We start from the raw sequence: 28000 nt of genomic DNA on the forward strand, positions 1-28000 counted from the left end.
GATCACTGCTGTTCTTTCATACTGGAATGTACAATGTCCTGAAGAGAGCACCAGAGCTGCTGTGGTCTACACCCATGGTGATATAATTTGGCTGGCAAAGCTCAGTGGGTGGGCACGGGAGACAGAGCCTATGACGGTGTTCACAGGGGTCTGAGGATGAGGGAAGAGACGAGGATCTGACTCCATGTTTCAGAAGGCTGATTTATTATTTTATTATATATATTATATTAAGACTATACTAAAAGAATAGGAGAAAGGATTTCATTAGAAGGCTGGCTAAGAATAGAAAAGGAAAGAATGATAACAAAGGTTTGTGTCTCGGACAGAGAGTTCAAGCCAGCTCACTGTGATTGGCCATTAATTAGAAACAACCCCATGAGACCAATCACAGATGCACCTGTTGCATTCCACAGCAGCAGATAATCAATGTTCACATTTTGTTCCTGAGGCCTTCCAGCTTCTCAGGACAAAAAAATCCTAAGGAAAGCATTTTTTCATAAAATATCATGACTACAAGAGCTCACCTCAGAGGTGACAAAGACACTGCTGCAGTTACACCAGCAAACCCCCGTGTGTACAATATCCTCAGTACCACCCGTGTTTGGAAGGTTGGTGCATCCTTGCTAGGAAGATGCTTCTGACTGAATAACCAACCACGCAGCTGATGCCACAAGCTGTTCTGGGCCACGGGAGCACCTGACAAAGGTGCATTGTTCAGAGTGAACAGGGAGCTCAGCACAAACCCCGCAGTGGCACCTGAGGCTCAGTGTGTCAGTGACTTGGGCAGTGGCACTGTCAGGAGGAAGGCAGCGGGGAGGCGACTGCAGAGAGCCGCTCGCAGTGCCAGAGGGATGCAGCGGCGGGACTATCGAGCCGTGCAGAGCCGGGACCGAGCCCGCCGCGCCTCCCTCCCTCCCGCCCGCGGGGCCGGGCCGCCCGCCCGCGCTCCAATGGGCGCCGGGGCCGCCCCCGCCGGCCGCGCTATAAGGGCGGGAGCGGAGCCCTCACTCCCGGCCAGCCCAGCCCAGCCCGCGGAGCTCAGCCCGGCTCGGCACAGCCAGCGCTGCCGGAGCCCGGAGCGGCGCACACCGCGCAGCACAGCCCGGCTCCCGGCCGCGGCTCCCCCGCCAGCGGACCCGGCGGAGCGGCGCCTTCCCCCGGCAGCAGCAGCAGGAAGAGGAGGTGGGAGCTCGCCGCGATCTTCTGTGGGAGCGGGACGCGGAGCCGGCCCCGGGAGCCGTGGCCGAGCCGCTGTCATCTCCTGGGGACCCGGAGGCATGGCCGAGCACATGATGATGCCGATGAGCCACGGCGGCGCCGGGCTGCAGGGCTACCGCATGGGGGTGAGCGGGCTGCAGGGACCCCCGCAGCACGGGCAGCATGTGCTCAGGACGCTGCCCAGCGCCGCTCAGATGATGCCCTACGGAGGGGCTGGCATGGACGGGGCCATGAGGCCGAGGGCCAGCCTCAGCGGACAGATGGGCCACCACCAGATGCAGAACGCGATGATGTTCAATGGGCCGGGCCAGCAGCAGCAGTACATGGGGCCGGTGGGCACGCAGCAGCTCATGGCCAGCATGCACCTACAAAAACTCAACACCCAGTACCAGGGGCACCCGCTGGGCATGAGCAACGGGCCCATGGGAGCGGGGGGCCAGCAGTACAGAGTGGGGCCGGGCCAGCACCCGGGCATGCAGCACATGCCCTCACCGGCGCTGACATTGAATGTTATGGACACTGATCTTATAGACGAGGAGGTCTTGACATCCCTTGTCCTGGAACTGGGCTTGGACCGGATTCAGGAGCTGCCAGAGTTATTCTTGGGACAGAACGAGTTCGACTTCATTTCAGACTTTGTTAGCAAACAGCAACCCAGTGCCATCAGCTGCTGAGGGGCTTTGAGCTCCTCCTTGTGTCTTGGTGGTTTTGAGTTTGTTTCTAACTTTTCCCCACCTGCCATCCTCCTCCCTTCCCCTGCCTTGCCCTGTCCCGGATTCCTGCCCTCCCCAAAGGGACAATCATCGGACACTGGCTTGCAATGGATTGCTTTTCTCTTCTGTGTGGTTTTTTTTTCTGTGTGGGAGTTTCTGGAGAGGGGGTTGGTGCGCCCCTAACAGAGAGCAGATCAAGAGCTCCTGCTGTAGAACTGCCTCTAAATGACATTAACAGGATTTCTGGCTTAAGTAGAAATAATGGACTTACGACTTTCCTCAACCAGGCTTGGAGCACAAGAAGCCATAGGCAGCTGGCAGCCCTGCTGGTAGCTGGATTTGCTCGTGGAATCCGTGGTGCCAGTGGAGTCGAAGGATCCTGAGAGAGAATTGTCTCCCTGGTGCATGGTTTGAACCAGTTTTCCCTTGCAACCACGGGTGGGGTTAGTTATTTGTTGGGATGTTTTACTGTGACAGTAAATAGGTCTTCAGTCGTGTCTGTTCAGCTCGGGAAGGGGCACTTCCCCATAGCAGGCTTTTTTTTCTAACTCGCAAAAATAAAGTATGCCTTGGGGAAGGGTGTGCGTTTGTGCCTAAATGTTCATCTCCGTGGAACTTCGGATCTCGGACCTGTACTGCTAATCAGCTGTAAAATTTACCAAGTGTTTGAGGTTGATTCAGGCATGAGGCTTAAAGCTGCAGTCTGGCTCCACTTTTTTCCACCTCTGAAACCAAATAAAGACCATGTAACTGTATATTTCAGTTCTAATCTTATTTATTTTCCTGTGATTATTTATTTGCAAGGGCTGCTTTTGTTATTTGGCTTTGGGACCGCTGGGAAAGATGCCTGGAGAGTACTGCAGCTTTAAGATGCTGGCTTTGGGCGAAGCGAGCCGGGGATAGTTTTCAAGCTGCTCTGCAGAATAGTCGCTTCAGCTCGAGATGGTTATGCTGAACGCGCAGGACTCTAAATCCAGAACCTCTGTGAATGTGATAAAGATGACTCGATTTCCAATTCCCTTGCTCGGAGAAGGTGAGATGCAGAAGGGGTTCGGTTTCCTGCGCTGGCTCCTGTTTCCAGCGCTCCGGTGACTCCGGGCTGCTGCTGCCCCCTGGTGCTGCCGGGCCCTGGGCGAGTCGGAATGTACGGATGGATTTCCGAATAAAAGCTGAAACATCTCCCGTGTGCGTTTGTTCGGTGCCCGTGCGGTGTGGACCGCTGGGAGAAGCGCTGCTGGTGGGGCTGTAGGTCCTGTCACTTGTGTGCCCCACCTGACACTCGGGTTGGGAGGATTGGGTTTCTAGTTCTAAGTCCTTGAAGTGTGGCTGGGAGGATGAGATGCTCCTTTTCTGTACTCGGGAGGAATTACAGATGCGGATGGTGTTGCTCTGTTGCAGAATGGCTGCTTTTGCTGGCTGAGCCAGGTGATAGAATCCTAGAATGGTTGGAAAGGGCTTAAAAGATATAGATTTAAAGGACTTTTAAGGACTTAAAGATTTAGAGATGCTTGGACAGGTGGGTCCTTCCAGACTGAGTGCACCTCTGACAGCTGAGTTGCAGCTCTCTGCTACAGTTTTCTATACCACAAAGGCTCTAAAAATCAAGACATCCATTGCTCTCCTACTCTTACAGATCCTTACTCTTAAGGATCTTCTTACAAGGCTTGGATTTTCCTTTCTAAAGGGTTTCCAGACAGTTTCTTTGCAGAGTTGAGGGAGATACCCAAGTGTTCCTTTCCTGCCCTGTAGTAATGGGGCTGTGGATGCTGTTATTGCAATGGCTGAACCACTTTGAGCTGTCAGTGTCCCCTGGTCTTGTTCCTTGCACAACTCAAGACCAATTGTTAGAGTCCTGTCCTTTTGGTGGTTATACCTGTCCAGTCTGGTGACCTGATCAAAAAATAACTGCTGGGGCTTTTGTTGGAGGTGGGAGAGCCCTGCTCAGGCTGTCAGCTCTGTGGCAATGGGCTGTTGGAGACCTGGAAGAACTTTGTTGTCTCTGTGTAGCTGCAGGTTGTAGGTAAGCAGTGAAGATTTGGCAACCTCAGAATAAAAGTAATTCAACCACAAGATAAGCATTTTCTAGGCTGTCAGTTCTTGTTGAGGGGGGTGTAAGCTCTGTGGTACACACCACTGTGACCTGCAGTGTCCCAGTTACAAGTGGGGAGCTGTGTCCATCCCCCAGATGAGGACTGTCAACTCAGCAATTTCTGCAGAGCCTCACCAGGAGCAGGTTTCTGTGTGACGAGCACTTTGCACCTGATGGCCAGAGGAACCTGTCTGTGCATCCTCTCTGAGGGCTCTGCACTGCACTGGGAAAGGTGATGCTGATTGAAGTCAGAGTACATGAAATGACAATACCAGAGATGTGGAGTGACTGGGGGTTCGCAGTCAGGATTTTATTGGAGCCCAGCAGGCTCAGTTGAGATTATTTCAATGCTTCTTGAGTATGTCACCCCCATTCCCCAAAAGAGCCTGTTAAGTGTGGTCAGTCTGTGATTTTCTAGAAAGCCCAGGTCAAAACCACTTCTTTCTGCTGGGGCTTGGTTTTTTCCTGTCTGGGCTGGACTGGCTGTGATCATTTTCTTTGTAAGGAAATGCTTTCTCAGTTCAGGTGCATTTTGCCCCCTGCACCTTCGTGCTGCAGGCTCTGAATGCCTTGTTCGGGCACACAGGACCTGTACAGCTGCAGCTTGGACAGCTCAGGTCTCCCTCTGCACTCAGCTGTGTGGTCTAGCAGGGTGCCTGGCCCCACACTGTGAACAGAGGTGCCAGGTGGCACAATGGGACAGCCCAGCTACCTGGGTCTGCAGGTGAGGTGCTCAAAAGTCACCACAAATATAACAGGGCTGAGTTCTGCTTTTCCCATGCAGCTGACACTGATCTCTGTGTCCCAGAGCAGACAGGAGGGCAGCAGGGTGACCCCCAAAGCTCTGGTAGGGACTGAGAGGGAGGTTCTCAAACCCCACCCTGTCCCCTCACCTCGGCTGGATCCTCTGTAAATCTCCAAATAGGTTTTGTAGCTATTTGTGAAATGTCCAGGACTTGAGGCAGCCTCTGGAGCATGAGTGTGAAAGCACAGAAAGACAAGGCCTTTTTCCACATGCCTGTCTCTGGCCACGTGCTCTGGAGGTGATGAAGTTTGTTGATAGCTCAGGGTGATGTAGAGTTGCAAAGGTGAAAGTCTGGTGCAGGATCTGCTAACAGTGAGTGGCCAGGCAATAACATGAGCAATGCCTGGAAAATGCAAAATAACGACTAGAAGCTTCCCTCATCCTTGACTTCACACAGTGCTGGGCTCTAAACTAGCCACACTCAGCAAAGATCTAACTGTGACAATTAATGTTTCTATGAAAAAATCTCAGCTTGCTGTTCAGGAGGAGCCAGACAAGCAAAAGAAATGAGAAGATGAATGAAAAGTAAAATCAAACAGTGAATGCCCTACAGAATCAACAGAGAATTCAGACCTATGATGGTGAACTGTGAAAAATTCTGGTCTGTTTATAGAAAAATTATAATGTAAAACTAGAAAAATGGGAGAGAAAGAAGAAATAACTGAAGCAAAGTAATGTTTCTCAAAAGAAGCCACAGAATAGCTTGGGACTCCTCAGTCAGGAAGAAGCTGGGCAACAGAATTTTATAATGTAAGTGAAAGGAGAAGGTGACAGAGAATTCTTTTTCCTTTGTGTGGTGGGAGATATCTGCTGATCTCTGCAAGTTTAGCAGAGGCCAGGGTCAAACCTGAGTGAACAGAGGTATTTCTGTTTCTGTGTAGCTCATTGAAGCTCTTTCTGACAGTATAGGAGGTACACGGACACTTGGGGGCACCTGAACATTTCTGTATAGCCAAAACCACTGATCTGTGGCTCAAAAATCTCCTGAATCAAAGGTTCCTGACTCAGAAACAGGGGAATGTTTGTTTTGCTTTGGGGGTGGTTTTTTTTGAGGGAATTTTTGGTGAGGTTTTTGTTTGGTTGGGTTTGTTTGTTTTTAATTCATGGATACATTTTCCTTCAGTGATGTCTTGTGCCAATGAAATCCACAGGGGAGAAATCAAGGTCTTTGTAAGAAGCTTAAGCTCTCTAAGCTCATCTTCATTTTAAACCTGCCACCCCCTCACTTTGTTCTGTGTCCCCAGATTCCCAATCATTTCTTGTTCATCTTCTCCATATTAGTGATGATTTTGGAGCTCCTGAGATATTCCCTCTTGAGAGTCTCCCTGTCCAAGAACCACTGTGTGTTACAGATTGCGATCACCTTTTCCTGCCCTGTTTCTGGCTTTATGGGATGGGGGAGGGAACAGCACCGGTTTAAGCTCTAGATGGATGTGTCATGGATTTTGCCAATGCTATAATTAGGTCTGGTTGTTCTATATTTCAAACATCCATCACAGAACCACAGAAATATTTAGACTGGAAGGGACCTTTTGAGGTCACTCAGTCCAATCCCCTGCTCCAAGCAGGACTGCATTCAAAGGCAGGGCTGGCTGCCCAGGGCTTTGTCCAGGCAGATTTTGAGAACTTCAGGGGATGGGATTTATTTGGAGCTTTGTTTTAGTTTTAGGGTTCTGTTCCTTCATTTTTTTTAAAACCCTGTATTGCTGGGTTTGCATTTGCCTCAAAAGTTTGGAGTGAGGAGCCCCATCTGCTCCTCTTCCTCATGGTGCCATCTTGGGACCTCAGTTTCTGCACCACTGTCTCCTCAAGCCTCTAGAGAAAAGCCTGAGTTTCCTTGAGCAGGGGGGAGCTTTGCTCTGTTTCTCTGCAGCACACTTCTGGGGATGGTTTGTTCCTCCTCAAAACGGCCAAAGAATACAGTTTGTTCTTGTGACAGCTTGACTTTGCCCATGAATCCTCTGGACTTCCACAGGGGTGAGGAAGAAAGGGGATTTTACAATTCACCTCACCCTAAAACTCCAAAGCACAGTTACTAAGAAATATTCAAATAGCTTTCACGTTCTTGGCTACAGAACTGTCACAGATGTGGTTTTCTCCTCTAGAAAACTGGAGTGTTCCTCGTCAAATACTGACAACTTATAAAAATAAAACTATGGCTGTGCCTGAGGTCATCCTGTGCAGTTCCCAAAACAAGTCACAGCCTCAAATACAGGCTGGCTGCTGAGGACACCCATCCCACAAACACTGGCACCTGCAGCAGAGTCCAGGGAATGCTCTGCACATCAGCTCCAGTCATTCTTACAGGTGAGTCCTTCCCTATGTCCCAGCACTGCTCCTGGGGTATATGGCAAGAGAGAGGTGGCAGCTCCCAGGAAAGCATGATTCCACCACCTCCAACTCCATCCCACTCTGCTTTTGGACAGCACTGAGCCCCTTGATTATTGCCCGTTAGCATGGGCTCCCTGACAATCCCATTGCCTCGCTACATTGCCAAGGAAAAGGAGCAATTGGGATTCAAGAAGCCAACGGCAAAGGCAAGACCAAGAGTGTCACAGCTGCCACAATGAGGCAGAATACCTTCAGATGAGGGGGCCAGGCATGGCATCCCTTTGTTGATCACAGCAGAAACCAGAGGTAAGTCTGGCTGTGTCAATGCCAGAATTGTCTGTGTTGTTCCCTCTTCCAGATCCTCAAGTCATGATGAGGATATCTCTGAGATCCTACATGTGATTTGTTACAGCTGGACTGCTTCTGCAACAATAACTGAGAATCCCACCGTGGAATATTCCCAGGGAGTATTCCCACTTTGCTGAGCCCAAGTCCCTAGTGCAGCAGGGATTCCCAGGAACCTCCACATGTCCCTGCATGAATAGGGATTAATGAAAGCAGCTCTTTGCCAAATCCAAGTGATATTCCAGAGAAGGAGCACTAAGCCTGTAGTAAAAGCTGTGCAAGGGGCTGCTTTCGCAAGCATCTGATCCCAGCCCAATTCCCAGATCAGCTTTGCCCTGAAGAAGAGGGGAAACAGGAATCTGCACCTCAAATCTTTGATATCATGCTGCTGTTTAGAAAGCTGGTTACACTGTGGTCCAGCTCAGCAGTGTTTGATGCTGAGGGGCTCTTCAGGGGCATTGTTCAGCATGTTACAACACTCCCCATTTTCAGATGCTGGTTACAGGCTGCCGTTAGGTTGCTTCATAATTGCTACACCAAGGTATGGATCAAGTCCTGCTTTTCCTGTTTCAACTGCAAATACAAAATTCAGTTGGTTGCAAGGCACTATAGTGAGCTGAGGAAAGTTTTGACAAGCCAGCCAAGTCCTGTGTCTGTTGTGTGTGTGCAGCTCAGAGGCAGTGGGATCTTTCCATGTGCAGGGGCTATGCTGCATCCTGCAGCCTCCGGATGGATTATTATTTCCTTTCCAGATTTGCCAAAAATATCCCTGAGTTCACATTTCCAGGGAATTCTGCAAGTTCAGCCTGCTACAAACATTCATGACCTGCTCATGACCAGTGAAATACCAGGGGGGTAAAGAAACCTCAATGCACCAGTTTTCTGATCTCCCACGCTGCTGGCTCTGATCCATGGTCCATCCTCGCTGCTTCAGCTGCAAAAAGCAGATTTCCCCATTTCTCCCTGCATGGCTGAAGAATTGTGTCTGCCCCATCCCTCTGCACACCTCTGCCTTTCTTCAACAGCATAAAACAAACTCCAGAAGGGGACAGAGGGTTTTATTTAATTCTTTGATTCTCAGCCCCTGTGCCAGAGCCACAACCAAAAGCCATCACATCCCTACAGGTGGGAGAACACAGGTAACACTGCAGAACTGTGAGCAGTGCCAAGAGCAAACCTGGTTTGTCAAGAGGGCACAGCTAGGAAAAGGAACAGTAATTGTAATAACTAAACAGAGGTGCAGCTTCCTCAGAATTTCTGGCAGGGTTCAAAAGAGGATCCCAGTGTCCCTGAAGGAAAAGGAGCACAGCACTGCCCACAGAGCCACTGGGCTGCTGGAGGAAAACACAAGGAGGGAGGGAGAGTGTTTCCCAGCATCCCAACACAAACTGGCTAAAATCCAAAGGAAGGCATCTCATGGAGATGTGATTTGAAAGTGCCTGTTTCTCTCCTTTCACAGGGGTTGGGGAGGAATGGGTTAAAAAAGCAAGACTGGTGAGGAGGATTGTAAATGCTCAATTAACACACCTCTGCCTTTCTTCAACACCTCTGCACACCACTGCTTTTCTTCAACAGCACAAAACAAACTCCAGAAGGGGACCGAGGGTTTTATTTAATTCTTTAATTCTCAGCCAAGGTGTTTTGCCAGGCACAATCCTCTGCCAGAATTACAACTAAAAGCCATCACATCTCTACAGGTGGGACAACACAGGTAACACTGCAGAACTGTGAGCAGCGCCAAGAGCAAACCTGGTTTGTCAAGAGGGCACAGCTAGGTAAGGAAAGGAACAGTAATTTTAATAACTAAACAGAGCTATAGTTTCTTCAGAATTTCTGGCAGGGTTCAAAAGAGGATCCCAGTGTTCCTGAAGGAAAAGGAGCACAGCACTGCCCACAGAGCCACTGGGCTGCTGGGGGAAAACACAAGGAGGGAGGGAGAGTGTTGCCCAGCATCCCAACACAAACTGGCTAAAATCCAAAGGAAGGCATCTCATGGAGATGTGATTTGAAAGTGCCTGTTTCTCTCCTTTCACAGGTGTTGGGGAGGAATGGGTTAAAAGAAGAAGGCTGGTGAGGAGGATTGTAAATGCTCAATTGACCTTGCAGCTGGGAATAACCCTTGATAAAGCAGTGTAAGCAGCAGACCCGTGCTCCTCCAGCATGGGCCAAGTTTGTGCACCTCTGCCTGAGCATTGCTTTGGGGATCCCTGGGACAGCTCAGTAATGGGGATAAATTTGCTCTTTGTGCTTGAGCCATGGGTTTGTGGCTGTCCTGCCTGCCTGTGCTGACTCACACAACAGAGAAGCAAAGCTAGCCAAGGCTCCAAGGCTGTGTTTTAGAGCTCTTGGAGCAGCCAAATCCCACCTCTGGTGTGTGTGGATGCAGTGAACACTGCACTGTTCAGCATCATGGAAAGACAGAGCTACAATTGCTCCTGATTTCTGCCCTTTACCACAGGGATCTGCCCCTTTGGACAAGCCCAGCTGTGTCACACGTTAAAGGCATGATGCCACAAATGGCCAATTTCTCCTGCAAAGCCTCTGTAAGAATTCAGGGCTGTGAACAGCATCAAGTGCACAGCCAAGGGATTTAGGGCTGAATTAGGTACTCAGTGGAGTTTGACTTTTCCAAAGAGTTCCTACAAGCTGTTGGTACTGGAGCGTGCCTCCAGCAGATGGGCAGCAAGACCTGCTCTGTTCACTCCTGTCTGAAGGACCTCTGAGTGAGCTCAAGGCAGCAAAAGAAAAGCTGCAAGAGTCCCTGCCCCCCTGCAAGGGAAGGCTCTGCACCACAGGCTGTTTATAAATAGCCAGTTTCAGGAAAAGGCCCTTTCCGCTCTGGTGTCAGTACGCTGTAAAGAATAAACAGCTCTCAGGGCTGAAAAAAGCCCTCCTTATCTTGCCATGCAAAACCTGCCTCCATGTGCTCAGCCAGCTCCAGCATTTAGGGCACAGCTGGGGTCCCCTCAGCCATGGGGAGGCAGGCAGGAGACCCTGAGTCACATCCTCCACACAAATGTTTGTGGCAGTTCTGACGTGCTCACCAGGCAGAAGGCAGGCTCATTAGCGCAGGATGTGCAATCAGGGCCCTGTTTCTGGACTGCTGACCTGGGTTGTGCTCCAGAGGGGTTGAGCACACTGGAATAGTGCCCAGGGTGTGAGGGCACAGCCTCTCATTAAAGATCATCACCACACTTCCACAAATCACCTGGGCTGGACTGCTGGTTAAATACATGGTATCCCAGAGGAAAAACAGGTGAAGGCTGTGGCAGTTTGAGACTGGCAACAAGAGAGCTGGGAGCCATGGGAGGGAGCCTGCAGCTTGTGCTCTGAGCACGGGGCAGCTCAGCCCAGCAGAGCTCCATGGAACTTCATTATGGACTTGTCTGACTCAAAGTAGCTCTCAGACCTCTCTAGGAAGACACGCTTTCAGGAATCTTGGCACTTTCTGGAAAGTACACACTGACTTTTCCTTTTGTCTTCATCCCTGGGAACCCAGGACTACTCTGATGCCCCGTGCAAAGGAGTTGGAAGGAACAGGAGAAGATTGCCTTTGGTAGGGGTGGAGGGAGAAAAAAGCCCTGTATATAGCTGAGTCCATTGCCATGGCAGCATCTTGAAGCAGCTCTTTGGAGTAGCCAGGATAAAGCAGAAATGAGTATGGACAGAGTGTGATCAGCCTGTCCTCCCCACACCAGCGTGGCTGTCCCCAAATGAGGCAGAGTGATTGCTTGGGGGCCATCGGTGGTCACCTCGCCCTGGTACGGGCACCGCTGCTCAGCCGTGGTGCTGATAGAGCCAGCGTGGGCAGGAGGGGTGCCCGGCACCCGGGGCCACCAAGGGCCACCTAGGGCCACCAAGGGCCACCCGGGAACTCCCACGGGGCGCTGCTGCCCCCTCGCGGCACTGGGCGAGAACCACCGACCTGCCCGGGCCCGGGCTGCGGGCGCGGGGAACGGGGAGAGGAGTGCGGGGTGCCAGGTTCTAGGTACTGAACTGGGTACTGAGTGCTGGATGTGGGGTGCTGGATGTGGGGTGTCAAGTGCGGGATGCGGATTGTGGGGTTTGGGGTGCTGAGTGCGAGGTGTCAAGTGTTGGATGTGGGGAGTGGGGGTTGGGGTGCGAGGTGCGAGGCATCCCTCTTGCGAGGTATCAAGTGTTGGATGTGGGTTGTGGGATGCAGGGTTTGGGGTGCTGGGTGTGAGGTGCGGAGTGCTAAGTGCGGGGTGTCAAGTGCAGGATGCAGGTTGTGGGGTTTGGGGTGGCAAGTGCTGAGTATTGAGTGCTGGGTGTGGGGTGCTGAGTGTGGGGTGTCAAGTGCGGGATATGGGTTGTGGGGAGCAGGGTTTGGGGTGCTAGGTGCTGGGTGGGGAGTTCGGGGGCAGAGTGTGCCAAGATTTGGGTGATGAGTGCTGAGGGTCCTGGCGTTCACCACACTGGGGTTCCTTCTCAGAAGCAGGAGCTGGCCCCATCCTTCCCACAGCCACACTGTTTGCTCCAGAAATGCAGGGATGTGTGGGCCATGTGTAATGGCGGTGATATCTTCACACCGTGCACCCTCAGAATACAGAGTGGGGAGCCAGAGCCCTGGGAATCCTCCTTGCTGAAGCAGAACACACTGTAAGAGCAGCAGCACCACAGGGATTCCCTCAACAGCTACTGCTGTCACTTTAACTCTGCCTGCAAAACTCCTTTTCTTCCCCATGAGCTCCCTGTCCCATCTTCCCACTCCCATTTATGTTAGGTTGGGATGAGTGTGACTGCCAGAGTGGCATCAGGGTGGGCAGACAGGAAAGTTTCCTTTCCAGGACCTCACCACCCTCACACGGAAGAATTTCTTCCTAATATCCCATCTATCCCTGCCCTCTGACAGTGGGAAGCCATTCCCCTTTGTCCTGTCCCTCCATCCCAAAAATCCCTCTCTAACTTTCCTGGAGCCCCTTCAGGCCCTGGAATGCCACAATAAGATCACCCTGGAGCCTTCTCTTACTCTATTACACAAATTTCATCCACAGTCCTGCTCCATATTTACCATCATTTTGACCTGGTGTGGATGCTTATGAAATCAGATTTTTTTTGTGTACCAAGCATTTATTAAAGAAATATTTACACTCTTACTTTGCGCACACATACACTGACTTCTTAAATCTTACAGGGCAGGAGGCTCAGGGATCACATCGCTCTCTACAAATCCCCAAGAACAGGTTGTAGTGAGGTGGGTATTGGTCTCTTCTCTTGTGCCTGCAGTGAGAGGACAGGAGGAAATGGCCTTGAGCAGAGACAGCAGAGATTCACTTGAGAAAAACCCTTTTGTCAGGCATTGGGCTGCTCAGGGAGATGGTGGAGCCACCAATCCTGGAGGTGTTCAAGCGGCAGGATGTGGCACTGGGCGATGTTTTAGTGGTAGAGGGTGTGAAAAATGCCAATCACTTGTTTTTAAAATTTTAAAAGTTTAATAGTAATAAAATGGTTATAAAAACAGTAATGCAATTAGAGAAATAGTAATTTGGACAAATTGAATTAGGATAATATGAGACAATAGAGACAAAGAGTTATGGACATCCGAGTACCTTTTTCTGGGCAGCACGAACCCGAAAAAGGACCCACATTAACAAAGGATTAACCCTTAAAAGCAATAGTCCATTGCATATTCATACGCTTCATACATGATGCATAAATTCCATTCAAGTACAGGATTCTGTCTGGTCATCATCAACTTCTTCCTTCTAATTCTAACAGCGCCTTCGAGGCGGGAAGAAGTTCGTTTCTTCTGATAAGAAGGCAATAAATTCTTTTTCTCTGAAAGATTCAGGTGTCCTGCGGCTGCTATCTGGTGCGACTGCCTCATTCCTTTCTTTAAAAAAATCCCACTAACATAGTTCTTATTTTAACTACAAAAGTTACCTTTTAATTACAAGACTACAATTATGATATCATTAAAATGTTAATACAGCACTACTAATCAATACATCAAAATACACATGGTAAATATCTGCGTAGAGCCATATAATATGCACTTTTCACGAGCTCCAGGTCCGCTGCCCCTCTCCCCTCTCCCCTCACGCCGGCCGCGCTCCCAGCCCGCCCCCATTGCGCAGGCGCGGCGGCCGCGCAGGCGCGGGGCGGGCGGGCGCTGTCAGCCAGCGGGGCCCGCGCTCGCTCCGGCCCGGCCATGTCGTACGGGCCGCTGGACCCGCGCGGCCCCGGGGCGCCGCCGCCGCCGCCCCGGGACTTCGGCGGCATCATCCAAACATGCAGCGGCAACGTGCAGCGCATCGCGCAGTACAGTGAGTACGCGGCCGGGGAGTGATAGGGCGGTCCGGCCCGGCCCGGCAGCGCCCCGGGGCCGGTGGCGTGAGGGCGCGGTGGGAGCCGGGGCGGGCAGGGCACACCCGGGCCGGGCGCACACAGCGGGCACCGGGCGCGGTGATGCCAGCCCGGCTGCGGGGCGGGGTGAGCGCTGCGGGCGCTCTCTGTGAGGGTCTGTCGCTGTCACCGGCTCCGGTGCTGGCATCGGGTGCGCTCCGTGAGGGGCTCCGGGGGCAGCAGGAGCCCCGGTGTCACCGGGTGTGGGAGCAGCTGCTGTCCCAGGGAGCTCGGAACGCGCGGTCCCCCCTCGCAGTGTCCTGCTGCCGGCAGGATGTCCCTAAGGACACGGTGTGGCACTTTGTTGTCATTAGAGAAAGTTACCGTATTGTATGATAATCATAGAAATCTCAGTGCTGGTCGCTGAATTGCTGCTCCTTAAAGCAGTCACATCCAGCAGAGTGTTTGATGTAATCCTTCCTAAGGATACAGGCTTTGCTAAAGATGACATTAGTTGTTCAGGTGCCCATGCTAGATCAATTGAACGTGTTGGTTCCTCAGAAAGCTCGTGACTTCTCTGATGATACAAAGCTATTTATGTTACTGAAAATGCTTTGCTCAGTCATGTTCACTTCTCCTTGGCATAGACATTGCTGAATTGTTTCAAAGTTTGCCAAATAGCATGGCTTGTTGAGTTTTTTCCCTTTTCCCCCATTTTATTTTTTCCTTTACATTCCTTCCTTTTTCTTTCCACGGGATTTCTTTGAGCCTCCTGTTCTGAGCAGCTCAGCTTCTCTCTCTCATGGGACAGGCTTCTGCTGTCTCATGACCTGCAGCCGTCCTATCTGCATGCACTGCTATCTCAAGTTAAACAAATAGCCCTACAGTTTTACCGAGGTGGGTGGGAACACACAGAACATCTGACTTAGTGTTACAGTAGTTAACTTTATTACACACTATATAAAAGCTTTCCTTTCAAGCCAGGAGAAGAAGATATATTGAAGCCTTAATTTCTTCTCCTATAAGGAAAAGAGCAAGCAAACAGTGTGCACAGCTATTATTCACTTCTTTGGGGAGTCTGTGGAGTGAGCATTTCACACAAAATGTACAGAAAACTGGTGGCCTGAGCTGGTAAAACTGTTGTTTGCTCGGGTAATGTAGCAGCTAGAGGAGAGATTGAAGTTTAAAGAAACCTTAGCTGTCAGATAGTGAGTACCTGGAAGGCTCTACAGCCTGAAATTAAAGGGCTTGGAGATAGAAAGCTGTTTACTGAGGGGCTCTGTGTGTTGGTGCATACCCACTATCCAAAGAATAAAGAGCTCCAGCCTCTTCCTTTCATTTCCTAGACACTTCATTCTCATTTTGTGTAGACTGTATGTGTTGCTGTTGGCTGAGATAAACTCAGCAAAGCAAACTGCTGAACCTGGCTCGGGGCAGGACAGGCATTGCCTGGCCTGGAAATGGGGCTGGGCAAGAATCTCCCCATGCAGAGAGAAATAAGGCACAGAATGTCTGGGCATTATGGCACAAATGCTGTTTGCCAAGTCCTCACAGCCACACACAGAGTGCAGTCCTGGTGCTGTTTGTCACCAGCTTGGCTTTGAATTTTTCTGACCTTCCTGTGTCTGACAGAGCTGTGAAATATGTGCAGATTTGCTTGCTGGAAGCCAAGCTCAGTATATGAGGAGTTGCCAACCAATTCCTCACTGTATAACCTAATAGAAATCTGAAATTCTAGGTGAGAATACACTTGGTGGATATAAAAGCTAATTACTGATTAACTCATATTGCAGTCTTGTTGTAATCCATTGGACATCCCTTTAAAATAAGTGGCCATTGCAGGGATCTGATGCTTCTCCAGCAAGACATTTACTGAACTGCAGAGATTCCAGGCTGAAAGCAGAAGTTTCACAGGAGGGTGTCTCTGAATTGGAGGAAACTCTTGTTAAAATCATGGCATAATTCAGTTCAATTCAGTTGCCTGTGGAGCTGTTTTAAGGTGATCCTCCTTGGTCTTGCCTCTCACTGCATGATGAGCTAGCTGAGATTTCATGATTGATTTGGGACAATCAATCTTTGTGCTGCTGAGCCCAGCACTTCAGGAATGATAAAATCTGTGCTGCTGCACAATATAGTGAATCAGCTTCTTGATCTGTCAGAAAAGAATTCCAAGGCAGAAGGATTAGGGACAGAAAATGTACTTGCTTTTCAGGTAGGTTAATGGTTGGATGTGAATCATTGTGTGGTTTCGTGATCATGAGTGCCTACACAAAGAAAATAGTGGGAAAACATCAGAGATAAGGGAGAAGGAGATCTAAAATGCCTCTCTGTGATTTCAAATTGACAAAGGCAAACTGTGAGGTGCACATTGCTGTCTGTTCTTGAAAGATTGTTTGTGCCAGTATTGTGAAAGCTTTGGGCTGTCATGAGTAGAAAAATTCAGATCTGGGCAGGGAGTTTTGAAACTAATAGCAACACTTGGCATTTTCTTTGTATTTTTTTTAACAGAGCACTATTAATTGAAGTAACTTAAAAATAATGTAAAAATGGCTACACAGCATAATGAAATTTTTCTGCAGCAGTGCTAGCCTAAAATACTGAAATAGCAAAGCTGGTAGAAAGAGCTCTGTTAGTTGGTTTAAAAAGATTGAGGAAAAGGAATGCACTCATCCTCTCAGCAAATTAATTTTTCATCATATTTAGATGGAACTTCTTGTGTTTCAGTTGTGGCTGTTGTCCTGTGTCCTGTCTCTGGCTCCATCCTCTTGCCATCCACTCATAAGATACTTGTATATATTTGAAGCAAAGAATATAATTGTTGCCTTACTAGGTTAAGTCAGATACTGAAACAAATTTAGCTTTTAGCTTTCTTTTGGGAGAAGATAAAAGAATACATTCAAGAAGGAATAAAATGTTTGAACTTATCTTACTAACTCATCTTGTGATCTCTTTATCTTCAGCTGCTCAAATAAAGAATTTAATGAGCCAGCTGGGAACCAAGCAGGATTCCAGCAAGCTTCAGGAAAATTTGTGAGTATTAAATGAGCAAACATTGATATAGATGTTCTTTCATTTCTGTCTGTGTTCTTAGGCATAGTGAGTTACTTGCTTTGGGAAGATGCTTTATTAGATAAATTTAATACAGTCCTGCAAACCCAGAATTAAGCTGCATTAAGTAGTTTACTGGACAAATTAAGGTGTTTCTGGAGAAGCCATTCAAAACTGCTGGGTAGGAACAGTTCTTCCTATATTGTTCTTCTATATAATTTTTTAATATTTTCTTTTAAAAGTAGTAGTACCTCACCATGCATTAGCATTAGCTGCCCTCTGAGGAGCAGTAATACCAGCTTCACACATGATTCAGGAGAAATGAATGCCACACCAGTGTTTGGTGCTCACATGACACCAGTAAGGAAAAGCAGCCAGGGAGCCCCATAACTGGAGACAAAGCAGGTTGTAGTACAGATGGATTTGGTCAGTATATGGCAGACAAAATGTCACATGGCATTCCAGAAGAATAATGTGCCAGTGGGGGACAAAAAAGACATTTAAACAGCTGTAATTCAAACTGACCCCTGGAGAGACTGTACAGGACTTCCCCGTGTCTGTGCATCTTTATAAACTCATGCAACATAAACAGCACTTTATGGAAATAATAATTTCTGAGGTCATAAAAAAAACTTAAAAGTACATTCTTCCATGTGACAGTACCTTGAATCTCTGAATGCACAATTATCCTGGTTTTTATAATAGCAATTTTTCATAAGTTGATTGTAGTGAAAGATACACACACCACATCTGAAGGATGAGATCAGAGTCCAATTGGGAGAGAAAGGGATTTGTTTCCTTGAGCTGCTCAGTTGACTCAATCTCTGTTTAATCAGTAGATTAAAGAATTAATCACTGGTGACCAAACAAATGCCTTCCCACTGAACGTCACTGCATAATCTCTCCTCTTTGGGTGACAGTGGCTGCACCCCACAAATTGTCAGCTGCCAAACCAACTTGCCAAAATGCATGGATGGTGGTTTTAGATACATATACAGCTTATACAATAATGGAGCCTGAATGCCCTGATTTGTGTGTCCATTGGGCCAAGAAAGTGACTTTCACTTAAGCATCTTGTACCTGTTGAATGCAAAAGAAATTGCTTCTGTTTTAGTATTTTTTTTCTAGTTTACAGTATAGGATTTATATAATTATATTAGATTCTTCACAACAATAGCTTCATATTGCAATGTTGTTGGAAAACATAAAGGCTTAAGGGAAAGCCTTGCAATTCCTGAAGCTGGATTGGTTTTCTTTCTAATCACTGTTTTTCACAAAAATGAAGAATTTAATATCAGAGTCCCTGTACTTTAATCAAATGTACATTTAACCAATGGAATTGGTGGTTGTCAAGTGAAGAGTTAGTTACTAATTTGTACCATAAGGAATTCACCCTAAAAGTGGGATTATGTTCTCTGAATAAAGTTGCTTCTCTCTTATGCCATTGAAGAAAAATATATTTTCTAACTACTGAATTACACTAGTTAGCAGGAAACAAAGAAATTATTTTAATGTTGTTCTAAAAATGTAGTCCAGAGTCAAGTTGATGTTAAAAAAAAAGTGTCTGTCTGATCATTTAGGTTGAAAAAAACCTCCTGTAAATCTGTGTGACCTCAGAACCCCTATTTAGTCATCATTGTGGATGTTAAATGTTCAGTGGCTGCTTTTTAGGTAGATCTTGTAACTGCTTTTGAATTTCTGTTCCAGACAACAGCTGCAGCACTCTGCAAACCGCCTGGCCAAAGAGACCAATGAATACCTGAAGGAGTTGGGGTCTCTGCCCCTTCCCCTGTCTGCTTCTGAACAGGTGGGCAGGCAGAGCTTTGGACATATTTCTAGATCACTCATTTCATGAAACTGGGTAAATCACAAAGCCTGAACTGCACAGCTGAAGAGCCTTTTGCATTGAAGGATGATGGTGAAGTAGAGAAGCTCATTAAGCTGGCTCCATGTTTCCCAGGAGCAAATAGGTATAAAATTTCCCCACATGAGAGTTAGAGGCCCTGAATGTTTGGGGAGAACACCATATGCAATTCTGGTTTCCTAAGTAAATTTCTGAAAAATAATCTTGTTTATAAAATGCCTGGTGGTGCAAGGTAGTGTTTTAGGATAAAAACTCAGAACAAAATGCCTTTCAGTATGAAATGTGAGCTTGCCAGAAAGCTTTCCTTTTGCATGGGACTTATTAGTGGTGGAGGGGGAGAAGCTGACTCACTGTGCTTATATTTGAGTAAAGCAAAATATGATGAGGCAAAGATTATGATTTTCTCTTATCAAATATTAGTTCCTGCTCTCTGTGGGAAAGGGAAGGGACAGTTCTCTCCTGCTAGTGTCAATTCACCACTGCTGCTTTTGGGATGATCTGGACAACAACCAGCAGATGTTGTCTTGGTCTAATTCTGTGTTGAAGGTTTATGTGCCAGTTGGAAGCATGGCTGTGCTTTGCTGGTTTGTTCAGCAAATATTTCTCAGTTAATCTTCTGTGATGAACAAAATCCTGTCATGTGCATCTCACTGATTGCAGCCCAGGGAAAATTCAGTCAAAATCTGCAGAAGCTGGAATCAGCATGCTGAGGATCTGCTCTGCAAGAAGGGTTGTTGCTTCCAGAGGGTTCAGATGGAAGCTTCAGTGTATTATGAGGCTGCTAAGTGGCTTGTTATAGGAAAAATATAATTGAAAATGCTTTTTTTTTTCCTTGAAATGATTGTTGAATTGGTACAAGCTCATTGCAGGATTGCAGTCCTGGAAATCCCACAATTTGAGCCAGCTGTTGCAAATCTCTCAGTCAGAAAACATAAAAACTGACCTAATGTTGTCCTTGGGACAAGCTTTTCCACAATTTCTTATTTCTCATTTGCTGGAATGTCACAGCACTCAAAGGAGATGTCCTGTGGAAGCTAAATAAATTGACCTTGTAAAATGAGGATGAAAAGGATTATTGCAACTAATGTATTTGGAAAAAAGATAAACTGAAATGGTTATCAGGACTAAGGATGTTATCTGATCTAAAAACAACTTTAAAATAATGTAAAATTGAAAATTTTGTACTGTGTGTGGCATGATTGGGAGAGACAGTTTAGGAGACTGGGACAGTGGGTGTTATCATTAGTTCTGGAAGTGTGGGGCTTCCTGTTTTTGTGATTTAAGTGTGAATTTGTGCGTATTCTGTTAAGTACTGTGAGGTTTGCTAAGTGAAGGAATGGAGGGAAAATGCATTGTAGGTAACTGAAAGGTATGTAGTTAAATATGGTGAATTATTGGAATGTAATTAGAATAAAAGTAATGATCTGCTCAGATTTTTGAACTAGATTGAAATTGGAGAGTCTTGTTGTACAAAGCTGTCCTGCAGTTGGCAAAGCATTGGTGTGAGGAATTAAAACATGGTAGATGTAAGGAATTAAAACATGGTTTTTGTTCTGACTACTGGCAAGACAAGGTATGGAGCATTGGTTTAAGGAATTAAAACATGGTGGTGGATGTAAGGAATTAAAACATGGGTTTTGTTCTGACCACTGGCCCCAAAAGATCACTGAATGCAGTTCATTGTTGTTGTTATGATGGTTTTTTAAAGAGTCTGACAGTCACTTTATGATAGCTGAAAGGTATGTAGTGAAATGTGGTGAATTACTGGAATATAATTAGAATAAAAGTAATGGTGTGCCTCAGAACTAGATTGAAATTGGAGAGCCTTGTTGCACAAAGCTGTCCTGCAGTTGGCAAAGCATTGGTGTAAGGAATTAAAACATGGTGGATGTAAGGAATTAAAACATTGTGGGATTTTTGTTCTGACCACTGGCACCAAAAGATCACTGAATGCCAGTTCATTTTTTTTGTTGTTATGATGGTTTTTTAAAGAGTCTGACAGTTACTTTATGATAACTGAAAGGTATGTAGTGAAATGTGGTGAATTACTGGAATGTAATTAGAATAAAAGTAGTCATGTACTCAGATTTTGGAACTAGATTGAAATTTGAGAGCCTTGTTGCACGAAGCTGTCCTGCAGTTGGCAAGGCATTGGTGTAAGGAATTAAAACATGGTGGATGTAAGGAATTAAAACATGGGTTTTGTTCTGACCACTGACACCAAAAGATCACTGAATGCAGTTCATTGTTGTTATTGTTGGTTTTTTAAGGGTCTGGCAGTCACTTTGTAATGAATGGGAATGTCTGAACTCTTGTTTGTGTTTTGACTCCTCAGCGCCAGCAGAGGCTTCAGAAGGAACGATTAATGAATGACTTCTCCACAGCCTTAAACAATTTCCAGGCAGTACAGAGGCGAGTGTCAGAGAAGGAAAAAGAGACTGTAGCAAGGGCAAGAGCTGGCTCCCGTATTTCTGTAAGTATTGATGGGAATTTTGCAGTGATAAACTGAACTGTGAGTCTTCTAAGAGGTCTTGTACTTGCCTTCCAACCCCATACCTGTTTGCTGGCACCTTACTGAGTGAAGCTCAGGCCTTGGTGCAGTAGTTTTCCATTCCAGATGTTGGAGGTAATTTCTTGTTTCGGTGTGCTCCAGTGGCAGTGTAGAGGAGGGAAGGAATCCTGGTAAGTTGCAAATGTTGCAGAAGATGAGATGAGGAGTCAAAGCAAAGTGAAGAGCAAAGTATTGCAGGCTGCTCTTCACTTCTGTCAGTCCTATGCTATGAAATGTAAGACTTCAGAATGAAGCTTACACACCTTAAATTATATCTCAAATCTCACACTGTGTTGCTTTATATTCTTATAATTTCTGTCCTGCTAATATCTCCAGTGTATGTTCACTGTTATGTTTTGACAAACCCCTGTGGCTCCTAAGAATTCATAATAAAATGGCCAATGAAAGCATTTTTCTCTTCTTGCCTCAGGGCTTTCTGCTAGGTATGCATTCTGAATTTCTGCAAGGGAACACATTAATCTATTGAATTAAATTATGCTCTTTAATTTTTGCTTCCTAATTTCTGCAAGGGAGCACATTTATCCATTGAATTATGCTCTTAAATTTTTGCTTCTTAATTTCTGCAAGGGAACGTATTAATCCATTGAATTATGCTCTTAAATTTTTGCTTCCTAATTTCTGCAAGGGAACACATTTATCCATTGAATTATGCTCTTAAATTTTTGCTTCCTAATTTCTACAAGGGAACACATTTATCCATTGAATTATGCTCTTAAATTTTTGCTTCCTCATTTCTACAAGGGAACACATTTATCCATTGAATTATGCTCTTAAATTTTTGCTTCCTAATTTCTGCAAGGGAGCACATTTATCAATTGAATCATGCTCTAAATTTTTTTTGGTTCATGTTGGGGAAGGAGGTTACAAACATTGACAGCTGATCCAAGAACATGGACTGGCTGCTTCTGATCATTCAGTTGCCTCTGATTTGCAATCTGAATCTAAAAATTAAATCTGAAGATGAAACTAAAATTAATCTTACATAACCTGAGTTAAATCTGAGGGCTGTAGTGACATTCTCCAAGAATTCTCTGGACAGGATGTGCCTTGGACTTGAAGATACTGCTGGTGATTTTGTGCATGGTCCTGGTGGTGTGACAGTGGTGACTCATTTATGTCTTCCAGGCTGATGAGCGGTTCAGAGAAGAGCAGCTTGTTTCCTTTGATAGGTAATAACTTCTTGTACTCTTGAGGTTTTCATTGCACATAACTAAAATTTTTATGGTGTGATATATTATTGTAACTTGGGCCAGGCTCTGCTGGCTGAATGCAAAGCAAAAAGTTGAAAAGCAACTCTTACAGCACATGTAATTTACTATGTAAAATCTGCATATGACAGTATTTTATCCTCCTGAAGTACAGATTGTGTGATTGCTACCCTGAGGGGAACAGTAGTGCCCTTGGGATGTGGCAGCTGGAGCTCCTGGAGTTCTGGCCTGTAAACACAAGATTACCAGACAGGATTTCACTCACTCTCTTTCCTCAGAGAGCTGCACATTTATATCATGGGTTTGGATGTTCTCTAGCAGCCCAGTTGGAGCTACAGCAGAATAGCAGATGAGGCTGCCTAAAATCCAGAAATCCTGGGCATTGTGCACTGGCAAACTAATCCTGGAATGTGCACAAGACAGCATTGCTGTCACCTGTCAGACACTTGTACTGCTTCTGCAGTGACAGTGTGCCTGTGATGGCTTTGTAAATGTTACATCAGTTCTGCAATGGGGTAAAGAGAGCCTGAGCCCCTCCAGAAGGGTCTGTGATTAATCTCTCAACTGGGCTGAAATCTGTTGGCCCTGTCTGTGTAAATCCTTTCACTTTCTGAATCAAGAGATTTTGTTTACCTGTCTCATCCTCCCTCTGCAAAGTGCCCTTCATCTGCTTGGTGTGTGTCCCTTCCTTAGCCCTGAGCTTTCCCTCTGAGCCAGGGCTGGAACCCCAGGTGTTCATTATGCAGTGCTGGGGTGCCTTTGAAGGCCTTAAAAAGGCCCCCTAAGTGCGACCCAGAGATAAGAGATGATGGCACACAGCAGCTATTCCACAGTAAAGCTGTTCTTGTGTGCCATGTGTCAGAAACTTTCTCCTTTTGATATCTGCAAACCCTATGGTCATCTCAGAACTGAATTACTGGAACGGTCAGCTGTGTCTGACCTATTCATGGAGTTTATTTTCATTTCTTTTGGCACTTTTAAGAGTTTAAAACTTACTGTTTAGTGTTGTAGCAAACACTGGACTGATAGAATGTTTTCTGGCACACTTCCCTATTGAAGAGATGGAGATGTTGCTCTGGAAGAACATTCTAAGCTGAACATAGAGGTGGCTTTGTATTATAGATGCTGGCTCCACTCTAATTGATGTAACTTCTGCAGCAGTTGAGAAGAACCAGCTCATCAGGAGAGAGGTAGACTGGGATGCAGAGTTACTTGAGTTTTAATATCTCTTTTGGTGTGTAATTTAATTCAAAGTTCCTACTAGACTAATGAATTAAAATACTAAAACACTTTAGTCTTATCTCCAAATGCCAGATAGGCAGGAGTCTTTGAATCCAGATGCTTTTCAGGTGCTCTTCTGTTCTGTGAATGTGCTTGCAGGCTGCTCTCTATCAGAACTTTCACCCTGATTTCTCCCTTTTGGAGAGATGGTAAGAAGCAGGGAAGGTACAAGTATTTTTTTAAAAAAGCAGAACTGAAATAGGCAATTTCTCCTAAAATGCTGTAGGTAACTGTTATATTCTAGAACAGAGTGTGCTATGCATGGAACTGCTTTCCAGCCTTCACACTGCCTGATCTGTCCCTTTTCTCAATTGCTCCAGTTTGTGACTTGTCACAAATTAGTCCTGTCCTTGTGCACAGTGACAGGGCCAAGAACCTGAGGTTGTTCTGTAGGAAACTCTTCAACTTGAACTCATTTTCCCATAAAATGCAGCATGGAAGTACCTGTGCTCAGAGAGACACTGACTTTCCCTCTCTTTGCAGTGGTGAAGATTGGAATCAGATGCAGTCTCAGGAAGAAGATGTGGCAATAACTGAACAGGACCTTGAACTCATTAAAGAGAGAGAAACTGCAATCAGGCAATTAGAGGTGACTAGTCAATCCTGCACAGTTAACAGCACTGGGAGATAAATTAAAGGATAATTAATGGGATGGGCTGAGGAGAGCTGATGGTGGAGGAATAGAGCTCCTCCTAGAGAGGATTGATGCCAAGATAATCTGAAGGAGTTTTATTTTCCCTCAGTGTTGACTGGTGATCCTTCAGATATGGCAGGAGCAACTCATGTTACAGTGCTCATGCTGTGCTAATTGCTGATGTGATTAAACAAATATTCAGTAGCTGGAGCATTGTGGGCTCCTGTGTTAATCCCAAATTGCAGAAGTGGTAACATCAACTCAGCTTAGTGAGTGCTGGTGCCTATTCTGACCCTTTGAGTGATGATCAGAAGAGGTACTAAGAGTGAGGATTAGAAAGTTTTGTACCCAGTGTTCATTGTAACTTGTTAAACTGTTGTCTCCAGGCAGACATTTTGGATGTCAATCAGATATTTAAGGATTTAGCCATGATGATTCATGACCAAGGAGATATGATTGGTAAGTGCATTTGGATAATAAGTTTTTTCTTGAATTACATGGATTAAAATTTTCAGTATTTTGCATTAAAAGTATTGTATTTCTGGCTGTAATTTTTAAACACTAAAGCTCTGAAATATTTTGCAATGAATTCCCCTTTTTTTTTTCCATAGATAGCATAGAGGCAAATGTGGAAAGTGCAGAAGTCCATGTGGAAAGAGCCAGTGAGCAGTTACAGAGAGCTGCCTATTATCAGGTAAATTCTGTGTGCTTGCTTGATTGTCAGTGTGTGGTTGGGTACTATTGAAAAAGGCAGAGCAAGAAACTGAGGACTGCAGCACACCAGACTAGTTATTAAAACCAGTTCATGCAGGCTGGCACTCATTTAGAATTGCCTGCAAGGAGTACATAAAGCACTTGAGCCAAAAACATGGTATTGAAATTGGTATTGAAATTCACATTCTACTTGAGAGTAAAAGAGTAGAAATAGTGTCTGGCCATTCACACTCTGCAAGCCTAAGTGTTTACCTGTCTTTGTTGTTGTTAGGAGTTAGTAGAAGAAACAAGAACAAATTCTGATATTGTATCTGACTTGTAAATATTTTAGCCAGGACTCTGGCATACAAAAATCTATGCCCACATTTGGGGAACTTCTGGTGACCAGAATTTGCAACACTCCTGTCCAGCTGCTGAGTTTCTGTCCCATAGTCTGTTCTCCCTGTCCCAATCCCAGACAAAATCTCTTGCAGTGGCTCTCACTGCTGAATGGTAGCCAGTGTTTTCTGTAGGTTCCAGTGTTTTCTGTAGGTTCCTTTCTGTGGGTTCCAGTGTTTTCTGTAGGTTCCTTTCTGTAGGTTCCAGTGTTTTCTGTAGGTTCCTTTCACCATCCTTATCCCTTTAGATCCACCTTCTGTGAAGGGGTAAGGGTTCTGCTTTAGTCAGTCCCATTCTGCTGGTATTTACACAAGAAATACTGGACTCTTCCAAGCTGTTAAGTGGGAGCTACTGGAGGGCAATAAAACTCCAGTGCTGTTGGGTGCAAGGCTGGAAATGTTGGTTTTACCATCTGGCAGCTTGTAGTAGAATTTTCTCTCTCCATGGCTTCCTTGCCAAAGTTCTGAGGTATTTATAAACCTAAGTTTGGGAGCTGTTGGACATGTTTTGCATGTGGGTTTTTTTTCTGGATGGAGAAAGAAGTGGTTATATATAGCTACCCTCAAATCCTTAGATGCCAAGTTAAAAATATTTGGTGTAAATGGATGGACTGTAGTTTCCTGTGATGAATAAAGTAAGGAAAGCTGTGAAATCCAAGTTTATTAACTATACATGAAATCATTTAAATTGTAGAAATGCAACAAGTGGCCAAGGGGAGATTGTATGTGAAAACTGCTTAGGAGTTTGATTAGGAAAAAATCTAAATACTTGGCCTTCCCTGAGGCTTGTATTTTCCTTAAGAGAAGCAAAACCTGTCACATTTTGACTTAACTGCATCTCTTAGACCACTGCACTCCTAAAATTAAAAACATTCCCCTATAGAATCATAATCATGGAGTTTAAGGAACATGTAAAAGTGTTCAGACTACTCTGGTTGCTTCTCTCAAATAACTGTGGGGGGTTCAAAGTGCTCCTGTTGACCCAAGTCAGTAACATGAATGGTAGCCTTGCTTTTTCCTCAAGTGTTCCTGGTGTCAGTGGCTTCTTTTCTCTTCTCTTATTAGAAGAAATCCCGTAAGAAGATCTGTATCCTGATTCTTGGCCTTGCTGTGGTCTGTATAATCATAGGACTCCTTATCTGGAAGACAACATGAAATCTTCCCATGGGACCCAGTGTCACAGCTGAGGTTTTTTCTGTCAGAGCAAGCAGGCTGACTTAGTCTCGGAGATGAATTGACCACCCTGAGAGAGCACAAGTTGGAACTGCTTCTAATAATAGATATTAGCAACTAATGTGCAGATAACTAGTATATGGAATTAGTGAACCATGGAGACAGTATTTATCAGTTTATATACAAATTATATTGTTTTATGTAACTAAAATCTCGTGGGTTTGCTTTCTGTAATGTGTTCTTCCCTGTCCCAGCTGTATGCTGAAGTGTGATCAATAATTGGAGATGTCTTGTTTTTGACAAAGTCACACAAGTTCAACTTTTTGTGTGTGTAGGTAACTTTGTTGGACTGGAATGAGAATGGCATTCAAAGACTGCCCACCACCAAGTCACATTATGTAAATCCAGCAGTTTCTAAAGTCTCCAGTATCTGCCCCATGGTTTTATTGTCTCCAAGTGGCTGTGGTTCTAGATTCTCTTGAAGAAAAGGATGTTGTCACAGATTTGAGAGGCAAGGAGGGTATGTGTGGATGATGATTTGATGCTGGTCAGTTTAGCCTTGAGACTCTAACAGTGTAGTTTAATTTTTTTGGGGTGTGGTTGGGGTTGTTTTTTCACAAAATGCATCACCTGAGGACAGAGTGTTGTTTGACTTAGAATCTAACAGTGCAATCTCCTTAGACAAACTAGCTGGTTGCTTGCTAGTGGACAAATAAACCTCTTCCAATGCTGACTCAAGCACTAAATATAAAAGGTTTAGCTGCTCACTCCCAACTTTTCAGAAGCTTCCAGGGGGAAAAAACACTTAAAAATGAGGAAGTGGGCACCTAAGTTTACAAGCTAGTAAGATTAGTGAAGAGTTTTAGCAGAAATCTTGATTCTGAAGTGCTCTTGAAGCTCACTTGTGGTGTTCTAGTAAATATTTATGTGTGGCTTGTGAACATTTGGTATTTTCAATTCTTCATGAAAGTGCAGAAACTGGCTGAGTGAAGTGCTGGGATTTTCAGGCTGGGGATGTGTGTGCAAATGAAAAGGATTGCTGGTTCCAGCTCACAGGGTTGGGCAGAACAAGCAGGCACTCCCCACTCCAATGTAGCTCTGAACTGACATGCACTGAGGGAACAGTAATCTGTCCAAAGCCCAGTGGGGGTGGGAAATGCAGCATACTGACCCATTTTGTATTTAATCCTTCTTCCATGTCTCGTCTGTAATAAAGTGAACGTGAAAGCTGGGAAGGGAGTTCTCCCCATTGCACAGTGGTTTGCACTATTGCGCCGCCATTCCATCCAATAATCATCAATAAACACTTTTAAAAGCCTCTC

At 45.8% G+C, this 28000-nt stretch overlaps 2 protein-coding genes across 2 annotated transcripts; both read left to right on the forward strand.

Annotated features, from left to right (window-relative positions):
• Window positions 1-1208: 1208 nt before the first annotated feature.
• LOC128948024 (cbp/p300-interacting transactivator 3) lies at window positions 1209-3086 on the forward strand. Its single transcript, XM_054292584.1, has one exon. The coding sequence runs from the start codon at window positions 1278-1280 to the stop codon at window positions 1890-1892; it is 615 nt and encodes a 204-aa protein (XP_054148559.1). The 5' UTR covers window positions 1209-1277; the 3' UTR covers window positions 1893-3086.
• Window positions 3087-13656: 10570 nt separating this feature from the next.
• Window positions 13657-27998, forward strand: STX12 (syntaxin 12). The gene is made up of 9 exons (XM_054292541.1): window positions 13657-13788; window positions 16768-16837; window positions 18563-18662; window positions 21055-21192; window positions 22417-22460; window positions 24264-24369; window positions 24801-24873; window positions 25026-25108; window positions 26571-27998. Exons 1-9 carry the CDS (start codon window positions 13674-13676, stop codon window positions 26658-26660), a joined length of 819 nt encoding a protein of 272 aa, XP_054148516.1. The 5' UTR covers window positions 13657-13673; the 3' UTR covers window positions 26661-27998.
• Window positions 27999-28000: the final 2 nt, after the last annotated feature.

The sequence above is a fragment of the Melozone crissalis genome, unplaced genomic scaffold (assembly GCF_028551555.1).
Source record: "Melozone crissalis strain CALT ecotype California unplaced genomic scaffold, PUWL_Pcris_2 ptg000111l_1, whole genome shotgun sequence".
NCBI classification, from domain to species: domain Eukaryota; kingdom Metazoa; phylum Chordata; class Aves; order Passeriformes; family Passerellidae; genus Melozone; species Melozone crissalis.

Excerpts from the sequence above, each read along its gene's own strand:
- STX12 (XM_054292541.1), top strand. The coding sequence starts at position 13,674 with ATGTCGTACGGGCCGCTGGACCCGCGCGGCCCCGGGGCGCCGCCGCCG. Across the intron at positions 18,663-21,054 it reads CCCTGTCTGCTTCTGAACAG|CGCCAGCAGAGGCTTCAGAA; the intron begins GTGGGCAGGCAG and ends TTGACTCCTCAG. Across the intron at positions 25,109-26,570 it reads AGAGAGCTGCCTATTATCAG|AAGAAATCCCGTAAGAAGAT; the intron begins GTAAATTCTGTG and ends TTCTCTTATTAG.
- LOC128948024 (XM_054292584.1), top strand. The coding sequence starts at position 1,278 with ATGGCCGAGCACATGATGATGCCGATGAGCCACGGCGGCGCCGGGCTG.